This window comes from Leopardus geoffroyi, chromosome C1, assembly GCF_018350155.1.
Source record: "Leopardus geoffroyi isolate Oge1 chromosome C1, O.geoffroyi_Oge1_pat1.0, whole genome shotgun sequence".
Classification (NCBI taxonomy): Eukaryota; Metazoa; Chordata; class Mammalia; order Carnivora; family Felidae; genus Leopardus; species Leopardus geoffroyi.
The window spans coordinates 58,303,846-58,320,784 of NC_059328.1; the positions used below are offsets into that span (position 1 = coordinate 58,303,846).

Here is a 16,939-nt window from a genome sequence, read left to right on the forward strand (position 1 = left end):
CTTCAATGGGCTCTATGGTGACAGCACGGAGTCTGCTTAGGATCCTCTCTCTCCTCTACCTCTTTGGCCCCTCCCCCGCTCACTCACATGCTCACTTGCTCTCTCTCTCTCAAAATAAATAAATACAAACATAAAAAGAAAAGTTATCACTTCTCAGCCTTTTGGCTAAGATCAAGTGCAAAACAAAAAAGTTATGTGAAAGCCACAAAAGTCTCAGTGTAAGTCAGAAGCCCAGGAATCTATCCGGTTTCCTCTCCATTCTGCTAATGGCTTAGAAACATCAGAGAAAGTTTCTTCAGACTGGTTGCTGCAACTCTGACTTTATTCTTAGTTTACTAGATCTGTATATTTTCATCTTTTCCCTGACATAATTCTAGAATTAGTATGGTTTCTTACTTTCATAAGGCCTTCTTGATGTTTGTCCAGAAAGGACAATAAATAACAAAAAATATATATACTATATAATTGTTAAATCATCACTATTTTATCTCATTACATCTTAAGCCCAAATGTAACTTCACCATTAAAAGTTGCTCAAAGTGTTCAGAAAGTCCACAAACATGTACTATGTGGATTACATAAAAGCTAAAGCATAAGAGCCCAAAATGTAGCATCAAATAGAACCAAATCCATGGTAACATTCTGAGAATGTTCAATGTTATACACTTTAATAAACTGCCCAATTTTTTTTTACCGTTCCTTCCACAAGGCTAGATTTAATTATTTTCAGCCTCAAATTATAAAAAGATATTACCAGAAAAATAATATTCTTATTCATCCAGATTGAAATTTTATAGAATTTTCAACTATTGAGATGTGCTTGACATAAATAAGACCTGTATAAGTTGAAAAAAGAAAACTTAGGAATAGGGGAGGTAGAGTAACTGAACACTCCGTATACTGTGAGAAAATACGTGACTTTTTTTTAATTCTCAAAGACTAAAACAAAGAGATTTGCTTCTCACTTTCAGCACAGCCTATACCCAGCAATTAAAGCAAAAAGATAACTGTTATAACACACTGTGATTATTTTCAGTTCCAATTAATGTTCCCATATAACTTAGTTGCCAAAAAAGACAGTTGGGTCTCAGTGTTTTTAAAAATACTTCATATTGAATAAGTAAAACAATGGAAAAATATCAAGAGCAGAATACTGTAAAAGAAGAAAAAATAATAACATACTTTTAAACACGATTCCTCAATTCTTTTTGTGTACTACCCAATGTTCAAGTTCCTAAGTCATGAACAATTCACATACAAGTTTACAAATAACTACAAACCTTTCATACTATGGAAAGTTACCCTAAATGAAAATTATGTCAAATGAAATCACTTCATATTTTTAGCATATATATCAACAACATAATTTATGTTGCTTACTCATCTGTCTATCTCCATAGCTGATGGCTTCCGCCAGCGGGCTCCATCCCTGAGCATTTTTCACCTTTACTGGAGCATTATGAGCCAAAAGTAAATGAGCACATTCTGAAACATAAAGTGGTAATAATATCAAAAATCATGCAATTTTTAGAATCTCTAAATATAAAAATCATTTAAGAATTTAAGAAACAAATTTAAGGGGCGCGTGGGTGGCTCAGTTGGTTGGGCATACAACTTCAGCTCAGGTCATGATCTCATGGTTTGTGAGTTCAAGCCCCACATTGGACTCTGTACTGACAGCTCAGAGCCTGAAGCCTACTTGGGATTCTGTGTCTCCCTCTCTCTCTGCCCCTCCCACTCACGCTCTGTCTCTGTCTCTCTCTCAAAGAAAGAAACAAACAAATTTTAGCATAAATAGATCTATAAAATAAACACTGTATTATGGAGAAAAATAATTTTTAAAAGCCAAAATATCTAAACAAGATTATTTCAAAACCTTAGATCTCAGATTCAAGGAGTCTCCATGCTATTACTTAAAAATAAATTGGATCTCTCTACAAGGAAGTATTATGTTCCTTAATAATTGTTCCCAAGAATATTCTGAAAATATTTTCATAGTCTAAAAGATAACAAGATCCCCAAAAGTAATTTAAATCAAATTATCTATTAATCAAGATCAAAAGGGGACGTGTATGTATGGAATGTCAAATGGAAACTTCCTAATTTATTTCAGAAAAAAAATGTGCTTTCAAAAAGGACCAGTAATGTTTCCATAAACACTTCTTTTCAAATGTTACGATTCTTTTACTTCAAGAATAAAACCCAAAAGAGGAACACATCTGTTTATGATTACAAGAACAAATATGGACAGTCTTTTTTTTTTTTTAATGTTTATATATTTTTGAGAGAAAGAGACAGAGAATCTGAAGCAGGTTCCACACTATCAGCGCAAAGCCTGACCTGGGACTCGAACTCACGAACCCTGAGATCATGACCTGAGCTGAAGTCTGACATTTAACCAACTGAGCCACCCAGGTACCCCTGGACAGTCCTTCCAGTAGTCAAAGTAAGTCTAAGGTATAATCCTTTCTATAGGTTGAGGATATGCTTCTTAAAAAGTAGAAATAAGAAGTATATTAACAGGCAAAAAATTCAAAACTAAGGCTCATGGGAAATTTAGGATGGCTATCCATTCTAAATTTCCTAAATGAACAATTCATTCATTCAATCCATCATTCAACAAATATTAACTAAGTCCCTGTTATATGCCATTTCTAAGCACTAAGTCCTGGATATAAGCAGTGAGAAAAAAGATAAGGATTTGCTATCAGAAAGCTTACATCTTGGGGTGCCTGGGTGGTTTAGTCAGTTGAGTGTTCAACTCAATTTTGGCTTGTGTCATGATCTCACGGTTTTGTGAATTTGAGCTTTGCATTGGGCTCTGCATTGGCAGAGTGGTACCTGCTTGAGATTCTCCCTCTCTCTCTCTGGCCCTCTCCTGCTAGTACTCTCTCTGTCTCTCTCAAAATAAATAAATAAATTTTAAAAAGAGAGAGACAGAGCTTACATCCTTTGTTAGAAGAAAATAAGTAAACTATTAAGAAATATATATATATATATATATATCTCAGTAAATGGTAAGTGCTCTGAAGGAAATAAGAGTGTTATGATAGTGTGATGTAGGTTAACTGAGGTGGAAGAAGAATGTGATTCCTAGTCATAGAAGGAATAACTATATTAGCACACAGCACTAGGAATAACTATACTAAATTTTATTAAGATAAAGTAAAATAGAAATTTCACAGAGGTACTTAGGAACATCTGTAGCAGTGTATAAGAATACATGTATAAGAATGTTTATTTTAGCAGTTTATAATGGAAAATACACTGGAAACTAAGTGAATATCCATCATGGGAGAATGACTGATTAATAGGATGTATCTACACCACTAGAGTAATATACAGCCATTTTTTTTTTTTTTTTTTTTTTTTTTTGTCCATTTGGGCTTTATTGGTTCACATAAGGAGACAACTAACAGTTGCTGGTGTTTACTGAACACCTACAGCATGCCAGCTACTAAGCACTTTATTTCTATTAATTCATTAATCTTTACTAACCCTATGAAGTAAGTACCATCATTATCCCTGTTTTACAGTTGGGGAAACTGAGGTCCGGAATCCTTTTTTTTTTTTTTTCAATATATGAAATTTATTGTCAAATTGGTTTCCATACAACACCCAGTGCTCATCCCAAAAGGTGCCCTCCTCAATACCCATCACCCACCCTCCCCTCCCTCCCACCCTCCATCAGCCCTCAGTTTGTTCTCAGTTTTTAAGAGTCTCTTATGCTTTGGCTCTCTCCCACTCTAACCTCTTTTTTTTTTTTCCTTCCCCTCCCCCATGGGTTTCTGTTAAGTTTCTCAGGATCCACATAAGAGTGAAACCATATGGTATCTGTCTTTCTCTGTATGGCTTATTTCACTTAGCATCACACTCTCCAGTTCCATCAATGTTGCTACAAAGGGCCATATTTCACTCTTTCTCATTGCCACGTAGTACTCCATTGTGTATATAAACCACAATTTCTTTATCCATTCATCAGTTGATGGACATTTAGGCTCTTTCCATAATTTGGCTATTGTTGAGAGTTATACAGCCATTTTTTAAGTATAGTGTCATATTAAAGGAAAAGCAACCAGGTTTGTGTTCCTAATGTGATTCAATATAAAGTTCAAAATGTCACCTATGTAGTATTTTGTCCAGAAATGTTTAACTTGAATCTAATCAAATCTTGATAGCTAATTTTCAATTTGAAGAAAGATACAAGGAATAAGTAAAATCACATCATGAGAAAATAATCACGCAAATCTGAGATGAAGGACATTCTACAAATTGGGCATGCAATTCAAAAAGTAAGGTATAAAGGAAGAAAAAAAAGTAGGCAAACTTTTCTATATTAAAATAATGTGATATAACAACCAAATGCAATGACTAACCTCAATTAATTGAGTTTTGACTCAATATAAAGGACATATAAAGGACATTTTTGGAACAACTGGAAAAATTTAAATATGGATTAGATATCAGAGATTATAATAATATTAATTTTCTTAAGTGATAAGAATATTGTGGTTATGAAAGAGAATGTCCTTATTCTTAGAGATGCATGCTAAAGTATTTGGAGGTAAAATGTCATGATGTCTATGTGAAACTTTCAAACGAAACAGAAAAAATAATATATATAACACTAAGAGAAAGACAAAGCAAATCTGACAAAATGTTATCAAACACTGAAGCTAGGTACAGAGTATCTGAATGTTCATTGTGATCAGATTTCTGTTTTTCTGAATATATGTAATTTTTCATAATGAAGCACTGAAAGAAAAAAGAATGGAAACAAGACAAATTTTTATTTTGTTTAACTTTTTAAGTAAGCTTTACACCCAACGTAAAGCTTGAACTCATGACCCTGAGATCAGAAGTCACATGCTCTACTAAATGAGCCAGCCAGGTACCCCAAAAGACACATGTTTAAAAAGAATGAATTTAGGGGCGCCTGGGTGGCGCAGTCGGTTAGGCGTCCGACTTCAGCCAGGTCACGATCTCGCGGTCCGTGAGTTCGAGCCCCACATCAGGCTCTGGGCTGATGGCTCAGAGCCTGGAGCCTGTTTCCGATTCTGTGTCTCCCTCTCTCTCTGCCCCTCCCCCGTTCATGCTATGTCTCTCTCTGTCCCAAAAATGAATAAACGTTGAAAAAAAAAATTTAAAAAAAAATAAAATAAAAAGAATGAATTTAGGGGCGCCTGGGTGGCGCAGTCAGTTGAGCGTCCGACTTCAGCCAGGTCACGATCTCGCGGTCCGTGAGTTCGAGCCCCGCGTCGGGCTCTGGGCTGATGGCTCAGAGCCTGGAGCCTGTTTCCGATTCTGTGTCTCCCTCTCTCTCTGCCCCTCCCCCGTTCATGCTCTGTCTCTCTCTGTCCCAAAAATAAATAAACGTTGAAAAAAAAAAACAAACAAACAAAAAAAAAGAATGAATTTAAGCCATCCCAACAGATATAAAAGAATGTCCACGTTGTACTGCTGAATGATATCACAAATCTGCTCACACAGAAGTGTATTATGATCCCATTTTTTAGAAAATAACTTAATTACCTTTGTAAGTATGTGTTTAGATTCACATACACTTTTATATGTAATAATAAACATGGGGGAAAGTACGGAAGAATATCCAGCAGATTGCTAACATGTTTACTGAAAGAAGAGAGGTAAGAGGGGCAGAAGCTAAGATGGCAGTATAGTGGGAGGAACTTAGATTTGCCTCGTCCCTCAAACACAACTAGATAACTATCAAATCATTCTAAATACCCAAGAAATTTACCTGAGGACTGAAAGAAAACACTGCACAACTGGGGGAGAGGGGGCATACTGAGGAAGGTAGGAAGCCCAGAGAAGTGGTTTGGGGTTGAAAAGGACTGCAGGTGCTGGGGAAGGGAGGGAGCCCTGGTCATAGAGAAAGACAAGAGAGTGGAGTGAACAGGAATAAGCACAAGGAGAATACTTCCCCAAAGCCATTGGCTGGGAAAACAAAAGGGGCTGATTTTCATGAGTTTTTGCAAACAGCAGGGCTCAAAGACTGGAGTTTTGGAGCCCTGTGGGCTTGGCTGGGATAGAGACCTGAGGGCACTGCCCTACTTCTGGAAAGAAGTCAGGCAAGAAACCCCAGGGCAGACAGTGCAATCTGAGGATTGCCTAGAGCACATGGAGGGAGACTGTTCCCTCTTCGTGGAGGTATCTGTGATAGGTGCCATTGCCTCTCTGTGAACAAAGGAGTTAGTGAGTGTCATTTCACTCCTCCATCCCTCAGCATAAGTGCAGAGGCACCTACTGAGGGTGGCTAACTAGGAAAATGGCTGTTTAGCCTGCTTCGGTCCAAATCCCATGCCGCTGCATGCTGTCGTGACTACCCTTCTGGGTCAAACCTGCATCTGTCCCAGCACAGTGAGACCCTCACCCGGAAGACCAATACAGGCCCTGCCACACCAGGTACCTAAAGTTTGGAGTTTTAAAAGTCAGCAAGTTTGGCTGTGATAGAGCCCAAAGTGCACAGCACTGTTCCAGACAAGCAAGCAAGCAACCTGGAGACAGTGTGAAAACAGCAATCTGAAAAACACCTAGGATGCATGAGGGGAAATAATGCACTCTACTGGGAGGGCTATCCTGAGGACAGCAAGCATGGGATCCCCTCTCTAGGGAAAAAGGTGCTGGCTGGTGCCATTCTCCCCCACCCTCCTCCCCAACCCTCAGCATAAACCAACTTCAGTAAATAGCACAGTGTCAACACTGTCTGCTTAACCTGATTACAACAGGTCCCCAGCCCCTCTGTTCTGCTGGTGCTGCTTTTCTTGGGCAAATGTGCCTAAGGACCACAGCAGCAGGCCCCTTCTCCACGAGACCAGCACAAACCCTTGCATGCACCTCATCTATTGACCAAAGAGTTCCGCAAAGCTTCAGTTCTAGTGGAAATAGCATCAGGTCTCACTTAACAGGCAGACCACAACACACCTATTAAAACTCTGGCCAAGATCCAAACACTGTTTATTGCAGGCAAGGAGAGCCTCTGCAGATGACTGACCTAAGGGAGAGAGCAGCCAAAATACAGCAGCAGAGTGCACACAGCAAACACCAGAGACACTTCCTGAAGCACCAGGCCCTGGACATTAAATGATCTCTTCTTCATAAAGCCATTAAACACAGGAACAGGAAACAAAACAGGATTTTCTTTTTTTTTTTTTTTAACGTTTTATTTATTTTTGAGACAGAGAGAGACAGAGCATGAATGGGGGAGGGGCAGAGAGAGAGGGAGACACAGAATCAGAAGCAGGCTCCAGGCTCTGAGCCACCAGCCCAGAGCCCGACGCGGGGCTCAAACTCACGGACCGCGAGATCGTGACCTGAGCTGAAGTCGGACGCTTAACCGACTATGCCACCCAGGCGCCCCAAAACAGGATTTTCTAACACAGAGAGAAGACAGAGACCAAGACAAAATGCCAAGCCAGAGGAATTCATCCCAAAAGAAAGAACAAGAAAAGGTCATAGCCAAAGATTAAATTGAAACACATATAATATGCCTGATGCAAAATTTAAAGCAACAGTCATAAGGATACTAACTGGACTTGAGAAAAGCATGGAAGACATCAGGCACATGACTTACCACAGACATAAAAGAGCTAAAAAACAAGTAGGCAAAAATGAAAAAAATGCAGTATCTGAGATTCAAAACTAATTGGTTGTAATGACCACAAGGATAGAAGCAGCACAGGAATGAACAAGTGATACAGAAATGGAATCATGTAAAATAATGAAGCTCAACAAAAGAGAAAGAAGAATGATGTATCACAGGAATAGACTTAGGGAACTCAGTGACTCCATCAAACTTAGTAACATCCTTATCATAGGAGTCCCAGAAAAAGAAGAGAATGAAAAGGGAGCAGGTTTACTGGAGGAAATAACAGCTGAAAACTTATTAATCTGGGGCAAAAAACAGGCATCCAAATCCAGGAGGTAGAGAGAACTCCCATCAAAATCAATAAAAAGCAGGCTAACACGAAGACATATTATAGTTAAATCTGCAAAATCTAGTGATAAAGAAAAAATCCTAAAAGCATCTAGACAAAGGAAATCCCTAACTCACAAGGTAAGACCCATAAGGTTAGTAGCATATCTTTCCACAGATACTTGGCAAACCAGAAGGGAGTGGCATAATATATTCAACATGCTAAATGAGAAAAATCTGCAAAGAAGAATACTCATTCAGATAGAAGGAGAGATAAAGAGTTTCCCATACAAACAAAAACCAAAGGAGTTCATGAACACTAAATCAGCCCTACAAGAAATGTTAAAGGGGATTCTTTGAGTGGGATGGAAAGACCAAAAGTCACACAAGACTAGAAAGGAACAGAAAAAATCTCCAGGAATCATGACAAAACAGGTAATAAATCAGCACTAACACATATCAATAATTACTCTGAAATTAATGGACTAAATGCTCCAATCAAAAGACACAGGGTGTCAAAATGGGTAAAAAAAAATAAAAAGCAACCATCTATATGCTGCCTACAAGAGAATCATTTTAGACCTAAAGACACCTGCAGATCAAAAATGAGAGGATAAATATTTATCATGCAAATGGTTGTCAAAAGAAAGCAAGAGTTACAATACTTATATCAAACTACATTTTTTACGTTTTATTTATTTTGAGAGAGACAGAGTGAGACAGAGAGAAAGAGAGAATGTGGGTGAGGGGCAGAGAGAGGGAGAGAGAATTCCAAGCAGGATCTGTGCTCCCAGCACAGAGCTCAAAGCAGGGATCAAATTCATGAACATGAGATCAGGACTTGATCTGAAATCAGGAGTTGGACGCTCAACTGACTGAGTCACACAGGTACTCCCAGACAAGCTACATTCCAAAACAAAGACTCTAACAAGAGATGAAGAAGGGCACTATATCATAATAAAGGGACTATCCAACAAAAAGATGCAACAATTGAAATATTTATGCCCTCAAATTGGCAACACCCAAACAGATAAAACAATAACAAACAAAAGAGGTGCTTGGGTGGTTCAAGTGGTTAAGTGATCAACCCTTGATTTCAGCTCAGGTCATGATCTCACAGTTCCAGGGCTTGAGCCCCAAGTCAGACTATGCACTGACAGTGTGGAATTGCTTGGGATTCTTTCTCTCTCTTTCTCTCTGCCCCTCCCCAGCTCACACGTCTGCTGTCTCTCTCAAAATACATAAACTTAAAATAAAAAAAAACATAAAAGAACTCATTGATAATAATACAATAATAGTAAGCAACTTTAATACCCCACTTACATCAATGGACAGATCATCTTAAACAGAAAAACAAGGAAATACTAGTTTTAAATAAAAAACTAGCTTTAAATGATACACATTTTTTTTCAAATGCACATGGACCATTCTCCAGAATAGATCACATACTGGGTCACAAATCAGACCTCAATAAATACAAAAAAATTGAGATCATACCATGTATCTTTTCTGACAACAAAGCTATGAAACTTGAAGTCAACCATAAGAAAAAAGTGGAAAAACCACAACTACATGGAGGTTAAAGAACATGCTACTAAAGAATGAAGGGTCAACCAGAAAATTAAAGAAGAAATTAAAAAATACATGGAAACTCATAAAAATGAAAACACAGTCATCTAAAACCTTTGGGATATAGTAAAACAGTCATAAGAGAGAACTATATATAGCAATACAGGTCTATGTCAAAAAGCAAGAAAAATCTCAAACAACCTAGCCTTACTAACAGAGCTATAAAAAGAACAACAAACAAAACCTACCAGCAGAAAAAGGGAAATAATAAAAATTAGAGCAGAAATAAATGATATAGAAACAAACAAAAAAGCAGAACAAATCAATTAAACCAGGAGTTGGTTCTCTTAAAAAATTAATAAAATTAATAAAAATATTAATAAAAATTAATAAAATCTTGCCAGACTTATCAAAAAGAAAAGAAAAAGGACCCAAATGAATAAAATAACAAAAGAGAGAAGAGAAATAACAACCAACACCACAGTAATACAATTATAAGAGAATATTATGAAAAATTATATGCCAACAAATCAGACTATCTGGAAGAAATGGAAAGTCTTAGAAACATATAAACTACTAAAACTAAAACAGGAAGAAATAGAAAATTTGAACAAACTGATAAAAAGGAAAGAAATTGAATCAGTAGTCAAAAATCACCCAACAAACCAAAGTCCAGGGCCAGAAGGAATTCACAGGGGAATACTACCAAACATTTAAAGAGTTAATACCTATTCTTCTCAAACTATTCCAAAAAATAGAAATGGAAGGAAAACTTCCAAACTCATTTGATGAGGCCAGAATTACCCTGATTCCAAAACCAGACTCCACTAAAAAAAGAACTACAGGCCAATATCTCTGATGAACATGGATGCAAAAATTCTCAAAAAGATACCAGCAAATCATATCCAACAGTACATTAAAAGAATCAATCACCATGATCAAGTGGGATTTATTCCTGGCCTGTAAGAGTAGCTCAATTTTCACAAATCAATCACTGTGATACATTAATAAAAGTAAGGATAAGAAACATATGATCCTCTCATTAGATGTAGAAAAAGCATTTGGCAAAGTACAATATCCATTCATGATAAAAACCTTCAGCAAAGTAGAGATAAAGGGAACATATCTCAACATAGTAAAAGCCATATATGAAAATAGCTAGTATCAGCCTCAATGGGGAAACCTGAGAGCTCTCCCTCTAGGGCCAGGAACAAGACAGGGAGGCCCACTCTCACCACGGTTATTTAACATAATACTGGAAGTACTCACCTCAGCAATCAGATAACAAAAAGAAATAAAAGGCATCTAAACTGGCAAGGAAGAAGTCAAACTTTCACTATTTGCTGATGACATGATACTCTATATAGAAAACCCAAAAGACTCCACCAAAAACCGCTAGAACTGACACATGAATTAAGTCACAGGATACAAAATCAACATAGAGAAATCTGTTCCATTTCTGTATACCAATAATGAAGCAGCACAAAGAGAAATCAAGGAATCAATCCCATTTACAATTGCACCAAAAACCGTAAGATACCTAGGAATAAACATTACCAAAATGGTAAAAGATCTGTACTCTGAATCTATAAAACACTGATGAAAGAAATTGAAAATAACACAAAGAAATGGAAAGACATTCCATGCTCACGGACAGGAAGAACAAATATTGTTAAATTGTCTATACCACCCAAAGCAATCTACACATTTTTAGCAACCCCTATCTAACTACCACCAGCATTTTTCACAGAGCTAGAACAAACAATCCTAAAATTTGTATGGAACCACAAAAGACCTCAAAGAGTTAAAGCAATTTGAAAAAGAAAAGCAAAGCTGGAGGCATCACAATTCTAGACCTCAAGTTATGTTACAAAGCTGCAGTAATCAAGACAGTATGGTACTGGCACAAAAACAGACACATGGATCAATGGAATGAACAGAAACCCCATAAAAAGACCCACAACTATATGGTCAACTAATCTTTCACAAAGCAGGAAAAAATACCTAATGGAAAAAAGACAGTCTCTTTAAGAAATGGTGTTGGGAAAACTGGACAGCAATATGCAAAAGAATGAAACTAGACTACTTACTTACACCATACACAAAAATAAATTCAAAATAGATGAAAGAACCAAATGTGACACAAGAAACCATCAAAATCCTAGAGAAGAATGCAGGCAGAAACCTCTTTGACATCAGCCACAGCAACATCTTACTAGACATGTCTCCAGAAGCAAGGGAAACAAAAGCAGAAATGAACTACTGGGACCTCATCAAGATAAGATGCTTCTGCACAGCAAAGGAATCAATCAGGAAAATTATAGAATGGGAGAAGATATCTATAAATGTCATATCTTATAAAGGGTTATATCCAAAAATCTATGAAGAACTTATTAAACTCAACACCCAAAAAACAAACAATCCAGTTAAGAAGCGGGCAAAAGACATGAATAGACATTTTTCCAAAGAAGACATCCAGATGGCCAACAGACACATGAAAAGATGCTCAACATCATTCATCATTAGGAAAATACAAATCAAAACTATGATGAGATACTACTTCACACCTGTCAGAATGGCTAAAATTAACAACACAGGAGACAACGGATGTTGACAAGGATGTGGAAAACAGGGAACCCTCCTACACTGTAGGTAAGAATGCAAAATGGTGCAGCCACTGTGGAAAACAATATGGAGTTTCCTCAAAAAGTTAAAACTAGAACTACCCTATGATCCAGCAATTGCAAGACTAGATATTTACTCAAAGGATACAAAAATACTAATTCAAAGGTATACATGCACATCAATGTTTATAGCAGCATTATCAATAACCAAATTCTGGAAAAAAACCCAAATGCCCATCGACTGATAAATGGATAAAGGAGATGTGGTGTGTAATTATGTGTATGTATACACACACACACACACACAATGGGAATATTAGTCATCAGAAAGAATTTAATCTTGCCATTTGCAATGATAGGGATAGATAGAGCCAGAGACTATTACAATAAATGACATAAGTCAGTCAGAGAAAGACAAATACCATATGATTTCACTCATATGTGGAATTTAAGAAACAAAAGAGACGAACAATAGGGGGAAAACAAGAGAGAGGCAAATCACAAAACAGACTCTCAACCAAGGAGAACAAACTGAGGGTTACTGGACAGTGGGATAGGTTAAATGGGTGATGGGTATTGAGGAGGGCAGTTGCTCTGATGAGCACTGGGTATTGTATGTAAGTGATAAACCACTAAATTCTATACCTGAAACAAATATTATACTGTATGTTAACCAGAATAAATAAAAACTTGGAAAAAACTGAAAAGAAAGAATTTTTTTTCAGTTAAAAAGAATTTTATAAATAAATAAACAAGTAAGTAAGTAAAATGGATTCTCCCTTCAAGAAACCTACCATCAAGTTTTATGCAAATAAGTGTGTATGTGTGTACATATAAAGAAGTTAGAGGAACATAAACATTCATAAAGATCTATGAACTTGCACAACTATTTCATGATAAACTTTTGAATGAAAACAAAAATATAGCATAGTACTGTATATAGTGATTTAACTTCATTAAAAACAAACTAATCCCCTCTGTTATATAAAAAAGAAGGAAGATGTGCAAGGATACCCACTAGGCTATTTTTTTTTAAGCTTATGTATTTATTTTGAGAGAAAGTGTGTGTGTATGGGAGGGGCAAGGAGAGAGAGAGAGAGAGAGAGAGAGAGAGAGAGACGTCCATTCTCACCACTGTTGTTTAACATAGTGTTAGAAGTCCTAGCCTCAGCAATCAGACAACAAAATGAAGTAAAAGGCATCTAAACTGGCAAAGGAGAAGTCAAACTTTCACTTTTCACAGATGACATGATACACTACATGGAAAACCTGAAAGACTCCACCAAAACACTGGTAGAACAGATACATGAATTTAGCAAAGTTTCAGGATATAAAATCAATGTACAGAAATTGGTTGCATTTCTACATACCAATAATAAAGCAACAGAAAGAGACATCAAGGAATCGATCCCATTTACAATTACACCAAGAATCATAAAATACCTAGGAATAAACCTAAGCAAAGAGGTAAAAGATCTATATGCTGAAAACTATAGTAAGTTTATGAAAGAAATTGAAGAAGACACGAAGAAATGGAAAAACATTCCATGCTCATGGATCGGAAGAACAAATATTGTTAAAATGTCAACACTTCCCAATCTATACATTCAATGCAATCCCAATCAAAATTACACCAGCATTCTTCTCAAAGCTAGAACAAATAATCCTGAAATTTGTATGGAACTACAAAGGACTCTGAACAGACAAAGTGATGTTGAAAAAGAAAACCAAAGTGGGAGGCATCACTAAATCCCAAACTTTAGCCTCTACTCCAAAGCTGTAATCATCAAGACAGTATGGTATCGGCACAAAAACAGACACACAGACCAATGGAATAGAAGAGAGAACCCACAACTAGACCCACAAATGTATGGCCAACTAATCTTTGACAAAGCAGGAAAGAATAACCGATGGAAAAAAGTCTCTTTAGCAAATGGTGTCGGGAGAATTGGACAGCAACATGTAGGAATGAAACTGGACCACTTTCTTACACCATACACAAAAATAAACTCAAAATGGATGAAAGGCCTAAATGTGAGACAGGAAACCATCAAAACCCTAGAGAGAAAACAGGCAACAATCTCTTTGACCTCGGCCGCAGCAACTTCTTACTTGACAGGTCTCTGACAGCAAGTGAAATAAAAGCAAAAATGAACTATTGGCACTTCATCAGGATAAAAAGCTTCTACACGGCAAAGGAAAGAAATCAACAAAACTAAAAGTCAACCAACAGAATAGGAGAAGGTATTTGCAAATGACCTATCAGATAAAGGGTTAGTATCAAAACTTACCAAACTCAACACCTGAAAAACAAATAATCCAGTGAAGAAATGGGCAGAAGACATGAAAAGACACTTTTCCAAAGAAGATACGCAGATGGCTAACAGACACATGAAAAGATGCTCAACATCCCACGTCATCAGGGAAATACAATCAAAACCACATTGAGATCCATCTCACACCAGTCAGAGTGGCTAAAATTAACGACTCAGGAAACAACAGATGATGGCGAGGATGTGGAGAAATGGGAACCCTCTTGCACTGTTGGTAGGAATGCAAACTGATGCGGCCACTCTGGAAAACAACGTGGAGATTCCTCAAAAAATTAAAATAGAATTACCCTATGACCCAGCAATAGCACTACTAGAATTTATCCAAAGGATACAGGAGTGATTCATAGGGGCACATGAACCCCAATGTTTATATATAGCAGTGCCATCAACAATAGCCAAATTATGGAAAGAACCAAATGTCCATAAACTGATGAATGGGTAAAGAAGATGTGGTATATTTATACAATGGAATAGTACTCAGCAATGTAAAAGAATGAAACCTTGCCATTTGCAACAACGTGGATGGAACTGGATGGTATTATGCTAAGTGAAATAAACCAGTCAGAAAAATACAGATATTGTATGTTTTCATTTATATGTGGAATTTGAGAAACTTAGCAGAAGACCATAGGGGAAGGGAAGAAAAACAAATTACAGAGAGGGAGGCAAACCATAACATACTTCTAAAGACAGAGAACTAATAGTTGATGGGGGAGGGAGCTTGGGGGAGAAGGGAAGATGGGAAATGGGTATTGAGGAGGGCATTTGTTGGGATGAGCATTGGGTGTTGTATGTAAGTGATGAATCACAGAAATCTACTCCTGAAGCCAAAACTACACTATATACACTGTATGTTAGCCAACATGACAATAAATTATTTTTTAAAGAAAATATATAAATGCAACAAAGAAGCTGGGCCTTAAGGAATATGGATAAAATGAAATTATGAGGAACAGAAATCACATATAAATAAGCAAGATTTATAAAGGTAATAAAATACAAAGAGAGAGAATAAGATAAATAGGACAGTGCAAACAAAAGAGAACATCCAGACACACTCTTATGAGAGTGAGAAATCATAATAACCCTACAGTTATTTCAGACAAAAAATTTAAAACTGCAGATCCAAAAGAATGAATTAAAAGTTGAAGCAACTGGGGGCACCTGGGTGGCTCAGTCGGTTGAGCGTCCGACTTCGGCTCAGGTCATGATCTCGCGGTCTATGAGTTCGAGCCCCGCGTCGGGCTCTGTGCTGACTGCTCGGAGCCTGGAGCCTGTTTCGGATTCTGTGTCTCCCTCTCTCTCTGACCCTCCCCCGTTCATGCTCTGTCTCTCTCTGTCTCAAAAATAAATAAACGTTAAAAAAAAAAATTAAAAAAAAAAAAAAAAGTTGAAGCAACTGATCTGAAGAACCTTTTTATGATGTCTAACCAAAATGATAAGAAAAGATTTCTTTTCTATTTCTTCTTCTAAAGATTCCTGAAACCTTCTTTAAGTATGATGTTCTTTCCATTTCAGTTCAAATCTATAGTTCAACAACTTCCCAGCCTCAAAGGCCAACATAGTCAATAGACCCAGAAATACAGAAAAAAATCAGATTTCAATGGTGAAAGGAACAGTTATTAAGTTAAGATGAATGACAGAAGTAAATAAAAGTGCAAAAGTCCTGGGGTACTTCTCTTTAAATCAATCAACAAATATTGTTTGGGTATTTTTACTGTGTTTACAAATAAGTATACAAACAGCAAGTGCTCCTTCAACAATGAATCAGTAAAGGTACAGTACATTTCTCTCTAAAGAAGAAGATGAAATGGAGTGGCATAGACTGAACAATGGTACCATGCAAAATTAAATTACAGAATTAATAAGGTAGATTTATATATATATATATATATATATATATGTATATACATGTGTGTATATATATATGTATATATAATATATATATATATTTTTTTTTTAAGTTTATTTATCTTAAGAGGGACAGAGACAATGAGAGTTGGAGAGGGCAGGGCAGAGCGACAGGGAGGCAGAGAATCCCAAGCCGGTTCTGTACCATCAGTACAGAGCCTGACACCGGACTTGAAGTCACAAAACCATGAGATCATGACCTGAGCGAAACCAAGAGTTGGACTTAACCAACTGAACCACCCAGGAACCCTTATATATTTTTTTAATGTTTATTTTTGAGAGAGAGAGAGAGAGAGAGAGAGAGAGAGAGAGAGAGAATGAGTGGGGGAGGGCAGAGAGAGTGGGTGACAGAGGATCCAAAGCGGGTGCTGTGCTGACAGCAGAGAGCCTGATGTGGGGCTCAAAGTCATGAACCATGAGATCATGACCCGAGCTGAAGTCAGATGCTTAACCAAGTGAGCCACCCAGGCACCCCAATAAGGTAGATGTTTTATCTTCCACTACACATTTCAATAACACTCCTGTGTAATCAAATTTCAAAAATGTTTAAAGGTCATAAAGAAAAAAGC

General features: G+C 37.0%; 1 protein-coding gene across 3 annotated transcripts in view; it reads right to left on the reverse strand.

Moving 5' to 3' along the window:
- ANKRD13C (ankyrin repeat domain 13C) overlaps window positions 1-16,939 on the reverse strand; it is a 121,976-nt gene that overhangs the window by 79,100 nt on the left and 25,937 nt on the right. For all 3 annotated transcript variants that reach the window (XM_045477822.1, XM_045477820.1, XM_045477821.1), the window contains exon 3: window positions 1,381-1,485. In XM_045477822.1, coding sequence (XP_045333778.1) covers window positions 1,381-1,485 — 105 coding nt within the window. The remainder of the gene's footprint in view (window positions 1-1,380; window positions 1,486-16,939) is intronic.